Below are 18639 nucleotides of genomic sequence, written 5' to 3' on the forward strand. Positions count from 1 at the left end.
AAAGTTGAGGTTAGTTGATAGTTGGTGTTTTCTTGTTGACCGTATTACCCACGGGGCGTTGGTATCTGGCTCGATAAAAATGTGTGTATTGCTTGCGATTTCGTCACACCTGATGCCATTGAACCACGTCTCTGCTGAAACAACCCATCACTTGACGAAAATGGAGGACCCTGTCACTTAATTGAAGCCCGCAAACTGGAGCAAAGTCTTTCTCATCTCTAAGCCGCATCTTACACACTATAAGAAACAAGACAGTATATTGTTCAATACGTATCAAAAATTGCGAATCTCGATATTCCTTCAGCCTTGGTGGCAGTGATGAGGGGGCGGCGTTCATGGGACCATGTCGCAAGTGCACGGTGACACACATGTTCACCACTAAGAAGAGAAAGCTAGTCCTTGGTCAGTAGTCACAAATCCTGACTGTAATGACTACGGTGACGTAAAGGGCTCAAGCCATTAGACAAGAGCTCAGGCGCGACCGATTCTCCAAATTCACCCCGCTCTTGGAAGGCTTCTTGTCGTGCAGCTGCTAATCGCGACAATTGCTCTCTGGCTGCACTTAACGTGGCCGTGGGATGAATCGCCACGAGCGGTTGAACGCCTGGAACGCCAGCCAGTGCGCGTTAATTACTGTGCATGACTGAATCCGGCGTCGCGGTTGTACCAAACGAAGGCGCTGTCTCAAGATAGCTTGCAACTTGGCTTTGCCAAGCCAAATACTTGCACCCACATTTGCTAGCTCACAGGGTCAATCACCATCTGCAACGAACGAATAGTATTCCGATCTTGTCACAGTAAAAGAAGGTCAAATGTTGGGTACATAGAACGTGCGGTCAAGGACAGCTTTCGTCCTTGCGCCAAGAGAGCATACACACATCTATCTTAAACCTCCACTTCTCTAGCACGTCGAGAACATCACGAACCACTTACTCAACCACCGTTACACTTCAAATCCACTTCTCTGAATATCTGGATTCATCATGTCACTTCAAGATATCCTCGAGCCGAATTTGCAACGTTATACAGCCCAGCTGAATGGTCGCTACGTCTGCACTCGACTCGTCACCCACAACGGCGTTACCATAGCCATAGCCTTAGGCAAGACACAAAGCAATTCATTCTTCTTCGACTACTCAATTCTCGATCTCCAGGACGGGGCCACGACCAGCAACGGCCAGTCTACGACGGCAGCCGCCGATACTGATAAGCTCGACTCGCAGTGTTGGTCTAGCAATGCGAAGAGGCTGCAGTTTTCGTCTGAGGTCAGGGTCGTTGGCGAAGAAGCAATTCCCGTCTATCAGATCCCAGCTGTCGATCGAAGCTACCGAAAGGTCATTCGCTCGCAAAGCCAAAAGCAGAAGCTGGATCAATGGCTCTCATCTTCCCTATGCCTGATGAACCAGAAGGTCTTTGACTTTCAAGTCCTGTCCGATGGCCGATATATATATGTCTTCCGCCAGAGCGCATCGGCGGAGGTCGAGTGGCCAAATCAATTCATGTCAGAGAGCCATGACGGAAAGCCACCGGTTGATAACAACCTCCTTTGCGATCGATTTGCGCTCGTCGGGTCCACTCTCAGTCAACCCTTGGAGACGCGGTACCAGCGAAGCCGTCAGAAACAGATCCCGCTTAATGAGCAGGATACGCTTCGTGTCAAAGACATCAATGATGAGCCGTTCTACGAACCTACACATTCACTTCGGTTTGTTCAAGACCTTGTCGACGGCCGCTTTTGCGTTCTTCGAGCACCCACTGTGACCAATAATGTCACTAAGTGGATGATCTTCGCTTATTCTTGCAAAATGGGACAGATCGAGTGTTTAACCACCGATGTAGCTTCCAACGGGTTGTTCGATCTACACGGACATGTTTACTACACGTGCGACTCGGATACACATCCAACCGCCAAGGTGTTCACCAATGGCCCAGGCCCCTGCACAGCCGCAAAAGACGACGGTAGCGGAACTTGTTCGAAAGCGAGAGTTCCCATCATGCCCAAGACGCCGGCGTCGAAGCGTGCCGTTGAGTTGAGCGGCGATGCAGGGCTTCAGCTGAGGAAGCCTATCGACCTCACGAGCCTGCTTGATGGCTTCACCTTGGAGGCTTGGGTGAAACCCGAATCCGCCGACAACGGAACGGAGGAAACGACCAAGGACCCTAGCTTCTCAGTGTTTCGTGTTTCAGACAATAGTCCGGGGACTTTCATCAATGACGAACTTCGACTGACCATTCAATTGGTTGGTGAGAAGAAGGCAATCGTTACATCAGAAACAGCTCTGAAGGCAGATGAATGGAACCACATTGCTGTCACCTACAACCCGACAACGTCAACCTATGGAGTGGCAATTAACGGAGCGGCAGCAGGCTCCGCCACCAGCAGTAACCCTCCTGGCTCGTTCTTAGGAATCGGATTGCAACCAAAGGGGCCAACAAGCTACTTTACAGGACTCTTCGAAGAAGTACGTGTTTGGAGCCGTCCGCTCCATCCATCTGCTATCAAAGACAGGATGTGTAAGCGCGCCACGGGTCTAGAACCCGATCTGGAATCGTGTTGGCACTTCGACGAAGACTCCGGCACGACCGCCTTCGACGCGACAGTCAATCATCGTGAACTGATGGTCGTCTCTCCTGAAGATGGTACACCGTCTTCCGACAGCTGGGTTCGATCAGCTGCGCCTATGGTATCAAGCTATGGACTCTCGCGACGGATACTGCGTCTATCGGCTCCCCTGCAGATCAAAGGCGGTCTTTGCGCCACAGTCTATAACGAGCAAGTCGCTGTATCCGAAAAGAAGACGACCGACTCGGAAGGGGGATCGAGTTCGAAGCAAAAGTCCGGCGATGGTGCGCAGCCCAAGCATATGAAGCGTGGAGCCAGAGTGCTCATTTGCTTCATTTCTGGTACTGACGCCTCACCTCTGCGTTTGGCGGCCCTCGACTTCGGCTTGCTATCTGACGGCACTCTTGCCGACACGCCAGCTTTGATGAATCCCCCGGCGCTAACGGCCGCTTCCTTCAATTCTGCCAGCGCAAAGGTCGGCACAGTGGGATTGAATGTGCCAACAGCTCTCTTGTATGTCGGTGGTGAAGGCATGGAGATCTTTGGAGGAGTTGTTGCCCTTGATGCGGTTGGATGTGAGCCCTCGGCGCCCTATGCTTTTGAGTCTGCCACAGGAACCGTGACAGTCTATTTCAAAGCACGAGGAGCTTCTGGAGAGGGGCACTTCTCAGCCTTGAATTACAACATATCTCGCAAGGCTGTGGCCACGGAGCTTTGTGCATCGACTCTCGGTGAAAACAAGGGCCTGCTGGCAACGAGCAAGCTTCGACACGCGAAGAACGTAGTCGTTCAGACGGATCTGTGCCCCTGGGCGCCTGAGAACTTGGCTTTCAACTTAAAGCTGACGGCCAATATGGTCGATGGAAAGAAGATAGTCGAGACGTGGGGAGGTAAGAACTTTCTCACTAACTGGCCTTCATGTTCTGTGCTGATTGGAAACGATTCAGGCGTCCCTTCAAAGTTGGAAGAGCTCTGCAGCCTGATTAACGGCACTAAACTGGCGACAACACGTACTATCGGCCATGTGGCTCAGCTGGTAGAAATTACCGTGAGTTTGCCTACCACTTGTGTTGAACTTCTCTCAGCCTTGTTCTGACATACTCCATGAAACAGACAAACGGCTACGCAGACATGGAGACACCGCCAACTGAAATTGCGCTTTTGGATATTCTCACGGACTCCATTACGGCAGGAACATTTTTGAGTATCGGTATGCGGAGCTACTTTGTTCTCAAAGACGCGCAAGCTGGAGACAAGACTCTCGTCGCCGTTTTGTACAACGACCAGAGATCGAAAGGGAGCCCGCCTGGTGAAGGTGCAGAGGTGACGGCCAAGGGTTATCAGCATGAACTCCTGGTCACTTGTGAAGGCAAATCTGCTGGTAATTTCTCACTTGGATCCGGAATCGTGAGCATGGCCTGGTCCCCATCGGCCGTGATCAGCGGTGCGGTCGCCAAAGCATCGGAAGCAAATATCCAAGTCCCTGGAACTAGCTTCATCAGCGGTAGCAGCCAGGGCCCATATTTCGGTTCCCCACCTCGCTCGACTGCTCTCCGACTTGATGGTCGCACCAAATGCTACTCCATGCTGGAGGATACAGTGGCGACGTCTGCCTCTCCTGGAATTTCTTTCGAGACTTGGATCAAGGTTGAACCGGAATCGATCAATACCATCGCGGTTGCTTACACGTCAGAACGGCTGCCACGCGCTGAGGGCTTGGACAAGGAACAACAGACATTCGTCCTTGGTATCACTAAACCATCACGGGGAGGTGATACATTCGACATGATTGGCAACGTCAACGGAACGCGATTTGCAGTCAGCTTGCCCTCGACCCTGAGGTTTGGCCAGTGGACGCATTTCGCTTGTTCAAGCCAAAGCGCGTTCGCCCTCATGTGCTCGGGCAAGGATTACGTTGACCTAGGTACATCGGAAGAGTGGAATGTCTCCGACTTCTCACTGGCCTTTACACTTAAACTCAACAAGAGGCCTGACGGTGATAATGGCGAGCATTGCATCCTCGTGAAAGGTGACAGCAACGCAGATTCAACACCCTTGAATGTGAAGGTCTCGTCAAGCAACCGACTCCAGCTCTCTTATTGGGCTATGGGCGAGGATGGCACCAATGCACAACGGCGCGTGTTCGAATCACCACAAGCCTTCGACACGGGTAAGGCATACAAGGTCTTTCTTTCGCGCAAGCTCGTTCAAGTCTCTCAGAAAGAAACTATGCAGAATGGTCAGCCACCAAGGAGCAAGCCCCCAAGGCCGTGCCAGCAGGTTACCATGCGTGCGTGGGATTCGAAGGGGGAGGTGGAATTTGAGATGATTCCGAGGAGCGTGCAAGATCTCGAGAACGATGACATTGCTTTCAAGAGCCAAGTTGGAGGTCATCAGATTCACGGCACTGTGCAGAGGAACAATTCACCTCTCTCTCTCGGTGGTGCGTCGTGGGCCAAAGAAAGCGGGTTACGAGGCGCCATTGGATTTATCCGACTATACTCCTCGGCGATTCAACTTCCTGAATCAGCTTTCGAGCTGTGTGCTGACCCTGAAAACACGAAAGGCATGATTGGCTCATGGTCTTGTCGGGAAGGAGGGGGCGTTAGCCTCGTGGATGATCTGAATCGCAACCATGGCAAGTTCCAGGGTAAGCCGAGCTGGATGCGCAGTCCGTATGACCCAGATTCCCAGCTATCGTTTCACATCAATGCTTCGAAGGTCAAGCATAATCAGCCAGGCTCCGATGAGAAGAGATTCCTGGAGCAGGCTGCTCCGACAGGACCGCATCAATTGTCGATCGGAAACGTTTTGATGGCTTACGGGAATGAGGAGTGTTGTTTTCTTCGCCCCGACCCCGGATTCTGTGGCGAATTCGACGAGCTGCGTATTTGGAACACGCCGCGAACTCGAGAGAACATCTGCGACTCAATGAACACTTCATTGACCGAGACTACGGCAGATCTCGCCGTGTATCTTCCATTCCATGATGAGAAGGCCGTCGACTCACCAGGGAACTCATCTCAGGGGTCACATGCTGTGCTTACGGACACTTCAGCCAATTGCTGGCACCTTACGCCACTCTTTGGGTCTGAGGCGAACGCAGTACCATCCCAAGCGCCTGTTGGACATGATTCCCCCTGCGCAGATCACACGCTGGGACCCGATATCCACTCACCTCACGGGGCCATCATAGTTGCTGGGCCTTCTGTGGCTGAGTATGGCGACATGGAGATAAGTGCGAGCGGCACCTTGGAAGGCAGTTACAAACGAGCTTACGCCTATATCGACGAGCACGGCGAGTGGTGTCTAGTAACAGGCTTTCGTATCGGCGCTCTGAAGACGGAATGGGTCAGTCAGGTTCGAACCTCGCCAACCCTTATTGGGTTTATCGAGGGCGCGCCGCCTGTCCCAGCCGATTCCTTCATCAACAAGGACAAGGCACCCACGTCATCTGTGAAATTCAAACAGAGCACGAAATGCACCTACTCATACAGCGCGCGTGCGGAAGCCAGCACTGGCGAAGCGGTGTCTTCCAAGGTGGGCGGTGGGATCGGTTGGGAGGTCATGACCGGCATGGGAGTCGAGACAAAGATAGGCGAGGGTAGTATTGTGGATTCTGGGACGGTCGCCGTCGATGTCTCGGCTGGCATGGTCAACAACGAAGTTCATGCATCGACGACGAACGTCAATATGGAGATGGGCGTCCAGTTGACTAGTATCTGGAAGGACGGCGACGACGCCAAGAAGCAGGTGGGATTCAAGCCGTCTAACACGGGTCTCGCTCTCATTGAGAGTGAGGTCGCGGATGTTTTCGCACTCCGGCTCCAGATGCGTGGGTCCATTGCGCCCGTTGTCGCCTACCAGATGCGGCCCAATCCAGACATTCCCAAAGACCGCAACCTTGTATCCTTTGAGATCAACCCTACCTACACCAAACAGGGTTGCCTTGATGGCCGGAGAGGTATAAACAATGACCCAGACTATCCTGCGGTGTCCTCGGCCCCCAAGGACGCGTCGTATTACAAGCCGACAGAAGCTTACGCACTCCGTGAGCGTATCCGCCGGGCCGAGGAACAACTCCAAGGCGAATATGACCGTCAATCACTCCTCTATACCGATGGGCTCCCTGAACGTACGCATCGCAATATTTGCAACGCATATGTGTGGACCGCAGACGGAGGAACGTTTCAACAGACGAACTCGACTCTGGATATGGTCAAGTCTGAGGTTGGAGGGAACCTGGACACCACAACCAGTCTGGGTGACTCAGTGGAGGAGGATGTGCAGGTCCTGGGTATCAAGGAAAATTGTTCCGTTGATTCCTTATTCAGCGCCCATTTGAATTTCGTCATGACGAAGGACAAGTCATCCGAGGAAGGCTTTGAGCTAGCCACGGAGCTGCCTCCATCCGTTGACATCAGGTACCAGGACAAAAACACCGGCAAGTACTTCAAGACCCCTGGCGCAGTTGATGCGTATAGATGGATGAGCTTCTGGCTGGAGCCAAGCGTGGAGGCAACGGACACTTTCTTCGAGCACGTTCTGAACCATGTCTGGCTTGAGGAGTCACCGGAGCCCAATGCTCAACTGCTGCGGACTCTGCGCGAAGGACTGAGGAACGAAACCGGCAACGCACGCACGAAGGCCTGGCGCGTCCTGCATCGCTGCACATATGTTAGTCGCATACCCGAGAAGATTGAATCCCGCCCAAGGGACGCGATGTCTACCAAGGAACAAAAGCCATCGACCCTGCTGGACGACATTGGCAGCAATTGGCTGTTGATCCAGAAGCTGGAGCCATTTGCACGCGATGCCAAATCGCGGGGAAATCTCGCGACCACTTTGAAGCCTCACGTTCTGAGGTTCTTCCCGACCCTGATCGCCCAGACTCGTTTGTACAACCAGGTGCTGGATATGTTGGCAGATTATGTTGGACTGTCCTGATGGACTATTGTGTTGAGATTTTCTAGCCGGACATTGTCCACACACGCGCGCGTAATCCGTTGCTCGTGCTAAAGCATCACCGTCGTTATCGCCGTAGTAATCGCTATTGTTATCGCTATTGTTGTCGTCGTCTATCGCCGTCGTCCTTTATCGTCGTTGTTCTCTCTACTACTATACGGATCATAGGGGACACTGCCCGGCCAGCAAAACTCATTGTCTTTGCTGGAGTTCTTCGAGAACATGGAGTACGGCCGGCCTTTCCTCTCAGAGCATTTGCGTTGCGTCATGGCAGGACGGTGCTGTAGATAATCACAATCCCTACTGGTAGCTTATAATCCTGATTTCACTTTTTGATGAAAGTCTTAGAAAGTCTTAAGGGGACTGAGTCTTCCCGGTCTTCATGAGGTTTCCGTGTAGCTGTCCCTAATAAATGGGGGCAGAAATGAAGATCTAGACTCTGAACCCCAAGAACTCCCGCCCGCAATGGCTCGTGTTCGTCTAGGTCTTCTGACAAAAAGAGTTCAGAACGAACTTCTGGATACCTAATGAAAAAGGAGGTATACAAGCCTCTCGGCGTAAAAGATCGTGAAGACCCATGTCAGAGTCATGTCTCCACCGAACCACGATGCGTTCGAGAATAAACTTCCAACGCGGATCGCTGCCATTACATTGTATGCAAGCCATGAAAACAAGATGAGGAGACCGAGTCTACTTGATGAATCAGCGGGAATATCAGTGACAGCCGGGTCTGACGTACATTCGCAGGTTTGTGAGTAGACGACAGATGAACTTCGCCACGCCAGTATGGTTCCGGCATGCATTGATAGCCAACTGATTTGAACTCAAAGCCCCAGACTCATCCTGCTCGCTTGATGCTTGCTTTTTGATATCAATCGGCTGCTGAAAGTCTGCCACGATGACTGCCGAGCGAGGTCTAGAGTGAGGAGCTGTTTCTGTAGGAGAAAGAGTTTTCATTCAAATTTCTTCCTGTACTGTCAAGGTAGTTTTCGAAACCACGAAATGCACGTCCTAATTGTGCATGGGAGACATCCAACGAGTTATGTTCGCCAACAAGGTGTGCGCCTAGTTAATGGTACCAGGAAGGTACTCATTCCTTAGTGTTTACATTTGGCTGAGACTTTATATGGACAAATCAGGAGACACGGTTGCTTGCTGTCGGCTTATACTCAGGATTTACTAGCCGGGCCATGTTCTCAATAACGATAGCATACTCAGCACTTCTATAAGGATAATATTAGTAGAGAAAATAACAGGAATGGATAGCGATGACAATATTGATGATTGGCGGCGACGGTGACAACGACGAAAGTGACAACGAAAGCGACTACGCAGACAGTTATGCAGGGGTCTAGCAGGATACACGGATTACACACATTTATACCTTAGTCACTGCCTAGATAGCGGGCAACACTGCTCGGCCAGCAGGACCTTCATACTTTATTTTTAAATCCAATATCATTGTTAATGAGAGTAACTAAGAATCCCCATGTGCGCCGCGAGTATAGGCTATGAATCCCCAAACATCTTTCTGCAGTCTTGTATGCAATGGTACCCAAGCTCTAGCAAATGATCTCCACCGCGGCGTGGAGAACGGAGTGGCAGTCAAGATCGCCGTCAGGAAGAGTGAAATCGCTGCCTCCGCAGTTGGAACCACTCCAGGTCTTGATCGTGCAACCGCTGTTTCTCATATCAGTACACTTAAAATCACGACAAAAAGGTCCGTCGTTTCTTACCGCTTATCAGCGACCTTGATGGAGCGCTTGTTGGAGACCGTGATGCAGCGACGGGCCCCGACGCCGGTGACCTCGAAGACCTGCTCGCCGTTCGTGCAGAGGTCGTCGCTGAAGGAGGAGACCTTGGAATGGTCCTGGCGAGACTCAAGCTGAACGGGGTTGGCGAGAGCCAGAGAAGCATAGACGAAGGCCATGATGGTAGCGGTAGAGAACTGCATGTTGAAGGTATTATTAGGGGAATGAGCTATGGGCAGATTGTATGAATAAGTGTGTAGTCTTTGAGTTGGAGATGTTGATGCTGATGCTGGATGAATACAACTTCGAGGTGGAAAACAAGCCGTGTTCTTATATCTTTTGAGACCCCCTCAAACGGTGTAAATACTGAAGCCTGGAGCTGCGGTCGTGAAGCCCCTGGGCTGAGCATCCCATGTCATCGGGATCAGACGAAGCGGGAAACTTTGACTTTCTCATCTTCCTGCCGGAAGTGTCAGTACCTACCTAGGCGTAGTGGAAGGTCCGAATCAACAAATCGTCGATACTTGGCATGGATTTACATGCAGATCTATCAAAAGGACTTTGGCTGACGTGAGAGATGTCACTGTTTCAGGAAGACGATGTACTTGTGTGCACAACATTGTCGTTGCAAATACCCAGACAGTCGTCGGCTCAATGATCATCGACGGAGACTCTCCCTAGGGAATTTGGGGTTACAAATTTCAAGAGCTCACAACACGAGCCCCCTGCATCTGGCCCCCAAATGGCGGGTAAGTGCCGTGTAGGAGCCGAACTCATCATGGGACGGAATCCTTCCAAGGCAGCAGAAACAGTATCGACAAGTAGGATGCCATTCATGGGAGTGCATTGAGAGAGACACGGGAGGGTTTGGTGTTCCTGGCAGTAGTCTCAACTAAGAGATCTGCGATAGGGGCTGTTGCTTGTCTCTGCTTGTCTGCCAGGGGGCCGTCCGATTCGCGAAAACCCGCGGGTAGGGCGGAATTGAGGCGTATCGCTTCCGGCAATTAGGCAGTGTCGAGGTAAACGCCATGCTACCCTGTCCAAAACAAAGTTAGGCTGTTGTGCTGCGTATGTGGTTAATCATATTTCACAAGTAATTGGCAGCTTCGCCCGAACTCTGTCGAAGTCTGGGGCTATTCTTGGCGAGGGGATGCATGATTGGTGATGTTGATGACAGGCAGCTAGCTTCCCCGTATTGCCATGGCAGAAACGCTGTCGGAATATCAGATGCAACTTGAAAGGGATTCAGCTCCCGCGCTCGCCATTGATTGCATTGCATTGCATACAGACTTGTAGAGCACCATCGTGATAAGATGCCTTTTCTGATTGAGTTGGAGAAAGAATGCCAAGTCATGACCGTGAATAGCCGAAGCCGGCGTCGGGGTCATGTCGGAATGAAGCCGCGATTAGTCATCATCGGGCTTTACTGCCCCTCACTGCTTTTTACCCCGCCAAAAGAGAGAGAGCCACAGCGGCGCACCGACAAACGGGCGGCTCACCCCGCTGCAGATGCCACAGAAGTGACCGAAAATCGGGTCGCAAATGGCGTAATCCAGCACCGAATGGGGCCCAAGCACCGTCAAGCAATCAGCGTCGTGCAATTCGCCGACTTCTAACTCGAAGCTCGATTGAGGAGGGCGCAAGTTGTAGCCAGTTCAAACGCCGTCCTGTCCTGCCTCCGGTTGTTTCCCTTCTTTCCATCCTTCCATGAACTCTTTCCTCCTCCCTGTCCTCCGGTCTCGCATCCCCAGCAGCGCCGCCAGAAGAGGATTCCACGCGACGGCCACGATGAGTCTTAGCAGCAAGATCAAGCCCGCGGCCAGAGTCGCCGGACGCAGACAGGATGTTTGGTGAGATAAGATCTTGATGAGGAGTCAGCAGTGACTCTTATCCTCGGACCTGTGAACCGGTGCTGACCATTGATGCCAGGTCCATCGTCAACGAGGCCGCCGCCGCTTCGCCCAAGCAGCCCATCGTCAACATGGGCCAGGGCTTCTTCGGCTACAACCCGCCCGACTTCATTCTCAACGCCGCGAAGCAGGCCCTGGATCGCGTCGAGTGCAACCAGTACAGTCCCACCAAGGGCCGCCCGCGCTTGAAGAAGGCCATTGCCGACGCCTACTCTCCTTACTGGGGCCGCACGCTGGATCCCGAGACCGAGGTCACGATCACCACCGGTGCCAATGAAGGTGAGAGGGAATCCGTACCGAGAGGAAGATGTGCGGTGAGACGAGGGACTGACGGTGGATCTAGGCATGCTCAGCGCCTTCATGGCCTTCATTGAGCCTGGCGATGAGGTCATCGTCTTTGAGCCCTTTTTCGACCAGTGAGATAGCACCGAAAGCGGTGGAAGTGAGATGTAAGTGCTGAACCTTGAACAGGTACATCTCCAACATCGAGATGCCCGGCGGCAAGATCACCTACGTGCCTCTCCACCCGCCCAAGGACGGCGGCGAGAAGACCTCCTCCGCCGCCAACTGGACCATCGACTTTGACGAGCTCGAGCGCGCCATCACCCCCAAGACAAAGATGATTGTCCTCAACACACCGCGTCCGTCAACCCCATCCCTGTTATCTCAATCTGACAATGGACACTGACTCCCAACACAGACAACCCCGTCGGTAAGGTCTTTTCCAAGGACGAGCTCCAGAAGATTGGCGACCTCTGCGTCAAGCACGAAATCATCATCCTCTCCGACGAGGTCTACGACCGTCTCTTCTACGTCCCCTTCACCCGCATCGCCACCCTCTCCCCCGAGATCGAGAGTCTGACCATCACCGTCGGCTCCGCCGGCAAGAACTTCTACGCCACCGGCTGGCGCGTCGGCTGGCTCATGGGCCCTGCCGAGCTAATCCAACACGTCTCCGCCGCACACACTCGCATCTGCTACTCCTCCGTCTCACCGTTGCAGGAGGCCTGCGCCGTCGGTACGTGAACCCCTTCCCTTTGTGCCGGACAATGAAGCAGAGGAACAAAGGCTGACACGCCATCGTACAGGCTTCGAGGAAGCTGAGAAGCACGGCTTCTGGGACGAGACCATCAAGGACATGAAGGGCAAGATGGACCGCTTCAACGAGGTCTGGACGGAGCTCGGCATGCCCTACTCCGAGCCCGAGGGCGGCTACTTCGTGCTCGTCAACATGGCCAAGGTCAAGCTGCCCGAGGACTACCCCTTCCCCGCGCACGTCGCGAGCCGCCCGCGCGACTTCAAGCTCGCGTGGTTCCTCATCCAGGAGGTCGGCGTCGCGGCCATCCCGCCCACCGAGTTCTATACCGACTCCAACGCGCACATTGCCGAGGACTACATCCGGTTTGCGGTCTGCAAGCCTGATGACGTGCTTGAGACTGCTAAGGAGAGGCTGCGTGGGTTGAAGAAGTACATCCAGGAATAGAGGGAAGGTTGGATTTGAGCACCATATATGATGCATTCTGGAAAGATTTCTTTCAATAGAGAGTGTGAATAGATAAAAAATGGCTTGATTACATATCCTTCGTTTGCGTATGCTCTGCCAGAGAGATCGTGTATGTGCTTTGGGCCCGAAACATTCTACCCTCCCAACCTACCGACGAATCTTAGGCGAGATCGTACTCGACGTAGTAGAACACGCATCACCAACGCCGCCCAGCGCTCCCCCTTCCTGGCAGGCGTTCGCCGGGTCGCAGTACGTGACGAAGAGCAATCCCGAGTCTCCCGCCGGCAATCCCGACGGAACGCACCAGAAAACGGACTGGCTCACGTGGGCATCGTCGGCGGTCTGTTTCCCCGCTGCTAGCGACGATTTGATGGCTTTCCGATTGTTCGCGTCTGCAGTTCTCAATTAGCTTCGACGCTGATTTTGAAGGGAGGACATGAGAATCAGACCGATTTTGAGGAGACGGGAGCCGCAGTAGGTTTCGCTCGGGGTGCAGGTCACCGCGGAGGCGACGCCGGAGATGGCGGCGATGGTGGCGAGCAGGGCGACGATTCGAGCCATTTTTAGATGCGCTTTGATGAAGGTAATTTGCTTTTTGATGAAGATGTCTTGACAAAGTGAATTTGGCGGTCGAAAAAGGAAGGGAGGCGCTTCTAGGGATGCGATCATCCCTTCCAGCCAGGGGCCCGATGCGGGTCTCACGAGACTCTCAATAGCCGGCTTGGACTAATTAATGGGAAAGATCGCATCCATAGTTACATCGAATTGATATTGGTGGCATGAGCGTGGCAGGTTTCATCAGTGAAGCGCATCGTTGGTGTTGTTGCTTGGAATTCTTGTTGTTGATGCTTCGGAAGGTACGATGAGCATGATGGGCAGGTCCTTCCTGGGGAAGAACAACGACATGGACGGAGGAAAGAACCTACGATGGAACAGAAAATTCGGCAAAGTCGAATCACCATGGTGCGAAAACTTGAAAATGTGGGTAAAGCTTGATCCGATTACTTCCTAACCAGTTTCTTTGACCGATCTTATCAAGCTAAGATGCCATCCGAAAATTCAGCCCTTCTCGAGAGCCATGCCGTCACCAAACCATGTGTCCATCCCAAAAGAACCACGATATCGCATCCCAAACGCCATCCAACTAAGCCCGTCTAGCCGAGTTGCCAAACCCGCTTGAAAGCCAACGCGAATACCATATGAGAAAAAGGGAAAGTCGTGATCATCATGCAAGACAGAGAAGGAAACCCCAAGCAAGACAGATGAAGTCTAGATCTCAGCGCTGTCCTGGCCACCCTCCATCTGGACGTCCTCCTTGGCCTTAGCCTCCTCCTTCACCTCGAACTTGGGCTCCTCCTGGGGAGTGGTGGTGAGCTCGTCCTCCTCCTCAGCGGCAGCAGCAGCCTCCTCCTGCTCCTTCTTGACCTTAGCAGGGGTGCGCTTCTTGGCCGGGGTGGCGCGCTTCTTCTTGGCAGGCGTCTCAGGGGAGGCGGTGTCCTCGGCGTCGGCGTCGCCCTGGCTGGCGGCGACGGGGGCGGCCTTCTTCTTAGCCGGGGCACGCTTCTTCTTGACGGGGGTCTCGACGACAAGCTTCTCCTCGGTGGCGTTGGTGAGCTCGTCGGCCTCCTCGTCGTCCTCCTCGGTGGAGGGAGTGGGAGCTGCCTTCTTGCGGGGAGTGGCACGCTTGCGCTTGACCGGAGTGGTAGCGGTGCCGTCCTCGTTGGCGGCAGGGGCGGGCATGTCAGCGAAGAGCTTCTTCTTGATGACACCCCAGGCGTTGGTGGCCGAGCGCGGGTTGGTCATGCCGCAGGCCTCGGCGAGCTTGGGGTAGTCGATCTATGCATACGGTCAGTATTGAAGACATGCGAACGAAAAAAGACAATGGCGAGGGACGACGACGAGGAACGACGACGAGGGACGACGACGAGGGACGACGACGAGGGACGACGACGAGGGACGACGACGAGGGACGACGACGAGGGACGACGACGAGGGACGACGACGAGGGACGACGACGAGGGACGACGACGAGGATGGCGGGGATGACGACAGTGAGGTAGAGTATGTAACCACAGGAGAGGACGAAAAATAGAAGTGACCACGATGGCTGGGTTGTGTTCTTACCTCAGGCGGGGTTTTCATGCAGTTCCATGCATGCTTGAGAATCTCGAGCTCTCTGTCGGTGAGAGGCTTCTTGGTGGTGCTGTCGGAAGAAGACATGATGACTTGTGATGAAGTACAAGGTGGGAAGTGTTCAGTTGTTGATGCAAAGATGAAGTGCAAGTGTTGTAGGTGGGATGAAGATGGAGATGAGAAGCGGGTGATGAGAAGGTGTTTTGTTGTTTTTGTGTGAAGGTGGGTGGGTGGTGGAGGGGAAGGTGGGAAAACTCTGGCAAGAGATGGACTTGGATGAAAAGAGAAATTTTCAGGCAGATGGAATGGTGGAAGGGAAGAGCGGAGATTCCAGTTAGGGCAGGAGTGAAGGTTATCGTGTGCCCTGACTGGATGTGCTTAGTCGACGATGGAAGTGAGCGGAAGAGGAAGAGTTGAAAGAAAGTCAGGTAGGAGCCCCAGGTGTTGGGTATCAAGAGAACCTGCTACTTCCCGGACTGTGAACCTGAAGAAGGGTGAATCTCAGGTGTTGCAAAAATGTTGGGTTATGAAAATTTCTGGGTGCTTGCCTGGCGTTTCCAGAATTGTTGGAAAGCACTGGGATGCGGTAACTTCTTCAAAGCCAGTATGATCCAGGCCAAGCTGTTCGGAGCCTCCTTTGTGAAATATCTCGATACTTCCAGCAGGTGCACCCCTATGAGACCACAACGAACGAAAACAAAAACAAAAAAAGAGTGATCAAAAAGGGAATCGAACCCAAGAGCTCCCAACGTTGGATAGTATGACTTGGTGTTGAGCTAGCATTTGGGCTATACTCGGCATATGCACTGTCACCTCTCCACCCGCTGGTTGCCATTGCTGGGCACAAACCTCCCTAAGTAGGTATGGCAGACACTCTAGGTGTCTAAGTGTGGTGTTGACCGGTACGACAGACAAGCACCGAGGCAAAGGGCAGGCAGGAGAGGGCCAGAGACAACCCTACTTTCTACCTTACACGTACATTTATTATTTATTAAGTAGACGTCTGCATACCCCGCCATTTCAACATGTTGGCCCGTGAAGGTGAAACCATGACCCTTTTTCAGTCGAATTAATGTGTCCATTGCTATTAAAGTACAAACCAAAGGAAGATCAAGTGAATCTTTCATTTCAGATGCACATCTTGGAATCGTGCAAATCAATCCAGGTCCCGAGTGTGGTGGCCGAATGGAGCTTGGTTGCCAGCGCCTGGGAAGGAAGGAGGCGTCGAAGGCAAGTTTATCTGCTTGATCGTGCCCCTTCCATGTCTCACTTACCTATCAGCAGCACAGTCTCCCTTCGACGCATTTCCAACCCAAAGAACTGGAACGAAGGAGATCGAAGCATTCGGCGAAACAAGCAGCTTCCCAGCCCATTGTCACTGCTGCCTGCCGGCCTACGATGAGAGTTAAGCTGAAATTGGCGGGGCTCTTATCAATCTGAACGATGGAAATTGATCACACCAATGATAAGTTGGCTCAATATGAATCTAAAAGAGCACATGGCTGAATTACTTCAAGAACTGCATCGCGTGCTCGATCATGCCAGGTTTAGTCCCAAAATAGTAAGCAGCAGCTCCGACAAGACCCGGCGCGGCAATCCACACCATTTTCCTCACAAAAGCCTTTGCACCCTTCTTGATAATGATCTGAAGCTTCTCGTGGTATGCCTCGTGGTCATTTACGTGCGGAAAGGGCACATCAGGGATAGGCTTTCCCAGAAACTCGCACAACGGGCCCCAACCGTCCTTCATATTGTAGTTCAGCAACCTCTCGGGAGGTGTCTCCCTACGGATGGTGTCATAGTGCCTCTTGTATCCCTCGCGAGCGTTCGCCAAGATTCCTTCTTTGGTGTCTGAGTTGAATTGGTACCGCAGCCAGGTAAATGTGATGTCGTCAATCTCCGCGACATACTTCGCGCGGAGCCAAGAAAGCAACCTCCAGACAGGGTTGAAGGCAACGTTGACAATGCTCTCATCGAAGCTCTTATACCACGACTCGAATTGCCGCTCGACGAGGACGACCTGAGAGTCGGGGTACGCTCTTACCAGCTCCGGACCGAAGAAGTTGGGCGGCAGGTCGCAGACGGCCCCACAGTGGCCGAGCAGCTGGTCAAACTCGGTGCGGCCAAAGGGCTTCTGGCCGGACTGGGGATTCATCTTTGCGTGCATGCCCTCGGTCCACAGCGGGACCTCGCAGATGTTGGATGTCATAGAAAAGCCGTGGTAAACGTCATCGTAGCCGAGAATCATAAGAGCTCGTTGCATTGCTGGGTGTCCATGTCATTAGCCTGGGCTCCAGAGTATTGGGGGCGATCTCTAAGGAGAGTGCGGATACCTACATGATGTACCCGTCTTGGACATGCCAAGGGCCAGGACCTCCAATGGGACGACTCGCTTGCATGTTTGGCGGTCAATGTTGAGGTCGGGCTTGAAATGCTCCGGGTGCTTCTCTTCATCAGTCTGCATTCGAGACATGGTGGGCAAAGGCAGAAAGTCGAAGCTTTCGAGGATGGAAAAGCTCGAGCTTGAAGTCCACCCGGGATCGAGGAGCGAATATTAGATATAGGCCGCATGTCAAGTAAACCGTCCTCGTGCCCAACGGTCTGGTTTTCCGTCTGGTTTGCCAAATCCACCAGGACAAGTGTCTTGGAACTTCTCGCATTGTCTTACGATTATGACCCCGGCTCCAACAGTCTCTTGCATGCCCAGGGTCACCCACCCATGAATGTTTGGATCCTCGCACCCCAGCATCCACGCCTGAGATGAAACTGATTCTCCATATCGAAGGATCTTCCGGCCCACTCAAACAAACATGCGGTGGGAATAAGGCAGACCGCGAAGGACCAACGACGGTGAGGTATCGGATTCGGAGACGGCACCCTGGCCGCCCAGAGTCTTGACTCCGGACCTCGCTTCCGCTTGGTCCACACTGACCGGCTCACAGACCGACAACCGACGATCTAGGCTTATCCTCCGCCACGAATGTTGATACTAGCGAATGACATGACACTGTTGGTGCTCTCCTGTCTGGGCAGCTGAACATGATGCCTGCATTTGCTGTGTTGGATGTGTTTGCTGCACACTTGATTAACTAACTACGCAGGACAGAGCCTAAGCGAGATGATGAACCCAGCATGTGGGTTTGTTGCCAACGTCTTGTCATCTTCCCACATTCTACTGGTGGCCTTTAGCAGTGTGCTGTGTGAACTGAGTAAGATTAGCCGCATCCCCTGCAGACTGCGGCGCGGATCCTCCACCAACAGCGCTAGGCAATGTCTATCTTGGGTAAATGCAGTTCTTGCCAATATCATCCTTCATGGTGCGAGCAAATTGTCTTCCAAGCCTAAAAGAAAAACTGGGGTACACATTAAGTGCCAACATGTTAACATCTTTGACTCCGGAAATAAACAACTTGAGAAAGTAATTTCCCCGTCAGCGACAACCAATGCCAGAGCCATCTGGTTGAACATCTTCCCATTTAACAACTAAGCACCAATACCGACGTCAGCTTCCCCTTCTTTGATTGATGCTCCAGGAGGAGTGCACGGGTGACCGAAACTGTTGTTCTAGATATTGCCAGTCGGTCGTAAGCTTCATAAGGAAAACCCATTTGAAGGCCAGGATAAGCTGGATATGAAGCAGCCAGAAAATTGAAGAAGCCTCAATGCGCTGGACTTGTGTAGCCAAAACGCACATGGAATTGATCTCGCGGAAGCGTTTCCCCGCTCTCCGCGACGATGCTCCCTGTATCATATCTCATCACCAACAACTACTTGGTTCCCCACACACTCGTATGACTGAGAAGGCTGGCCAGG

The 18639-nt window shown here is 52.8% G+C and overlaps 6 protein-coding genes across 6 annotated transcripts; 2 read left to right on the forward strand and 4 right to left on the reverse strand.

Annotated features, from left to right (window-relative positions):
* Positions 1-983: 983 nt before the first annotated feature.
* CGGC5_v009119 (uncharacterized protein) lies at positions 984-7510 on the forward strand (the record flags this gene model as incomplete). The annotated part of the gene is made up of 4 exons (XM_066152121.1): positions 984-3453; positions 3511-3611; positions 3677-5914; positions 5960-7510. 4 exons carry the CDS (start codon positions 984-986, stop codon positions 7508-7510), a joined length of 6360 nt encoding a protein of 2119 aa, XP_066008423.1.
* Positions 7511-9090: 1580 nt separating this feature from the next.
* Positions 9091-9482, reverse strand: CGGC5_v009120 (uncharacterized protein; the record flags this gene model as incomplete). The annotated part of the gene is made up of 2 exons (XM_032037498.1): positions 9091-9208; positions 9265-9482. 2 exons carry the CDS (start codon positions 9480-9482, stop codon positions 9091-9093), a joined length of 336 nt encoding a protein of 111 aa, XP_031883455.1.
* A 1504-nt stretch (positions 9483-10986) lies between these two features.
* On the forward strand, positions 10987-12672 carry CGGC5_v009121 (putative aminotransferase; the record flags this gene model as incomplete). The annotated part of the gene is made up of 6 exons (XM_032037497.2): positions 10987-11129; positions 11209-11468; positions 11533-11605; positions 11661-11830; positions 11890-12207; positions 12278-12672. The coding sequence occupies 6 exons, from the start codon at positions 10987-10989 to the stop codon at positions 12670-12672; spliced, it is 1359 nt and encodes a 452-aa protein (XP_031883485.2).
* A 168-nt stretch (positions 12673-12840) lies between these two features.
* On the reverse strand, positions 12841-13254 carry CGGC5_v009122 (uncharacterized protein; the record flags this gene model as incomplete). Its single annotated transcript, XM_032037496.1, has 2 exons — positions 12841-13085; positions 13143-13254. The coding sequence occupies 2 exons, from the start codon at positions 13252-13254 to the stop codon at positions 12841-12843; spliced, it is 357 nt and encodes a 118-aa protein (XP_031883486.1).
* A 708-nt stretch (positions 13255-13962) lies between these two features.
* On the reverse strand, positions 13963-14913 carry CGGC5_v009123 (uncharacterized protein; the record flags this gene model as incomplete). The annotated part of the gene is made up of 2 exons (XM_032037495.1): positions 13963-14529; positions 14818-14913. The coding sequence occupies 2 exons, from the start codon at positions 14911-14913 to the stop codon at positions 13963-13965; spliced, it is 663 nt and encodes a 220-aa protein (XP_031883483.1).
* Positions 14914-16333: 1420 nt separating this feature from the next.
* CGGC5_v009124 (uncharacterized protein) lies at positions 16334-17299 on the reverse strand (the record flags this gene model as incomplete). Its single annotated transcript, XM_032037494.1, has 2 exons — positions 16334-17091; positions 17164-17299. The coding sequence occupies 2 exons, from the start codon at positions 17297-17299 to the stop codon at positions 16334-16336; spliced, it is 894 nt and encodes a 297-aa protein (XP_031883484.1).
* Positions 17300-18639: the final 1340 nt, after the last annotated feature.

The sequence above is a fragment of the Colletotrichum fructicola genome (genome assembly GCF_000319635.2).
Source record: "Colletotrichum fructicola Nara gc5 chromosome Unknown KSG_Nara_v1_contig05, whole genome shotgun sequence".
In the NCBI taxonomy this organism is placed as follows: domain Eukaryota; kingdom Fungi; phylum Ascomycota; class Sordariomycetes; order Glomerellales; family Glomerellaceae; genus Colletotrichum; species Colletotrichum fructicola.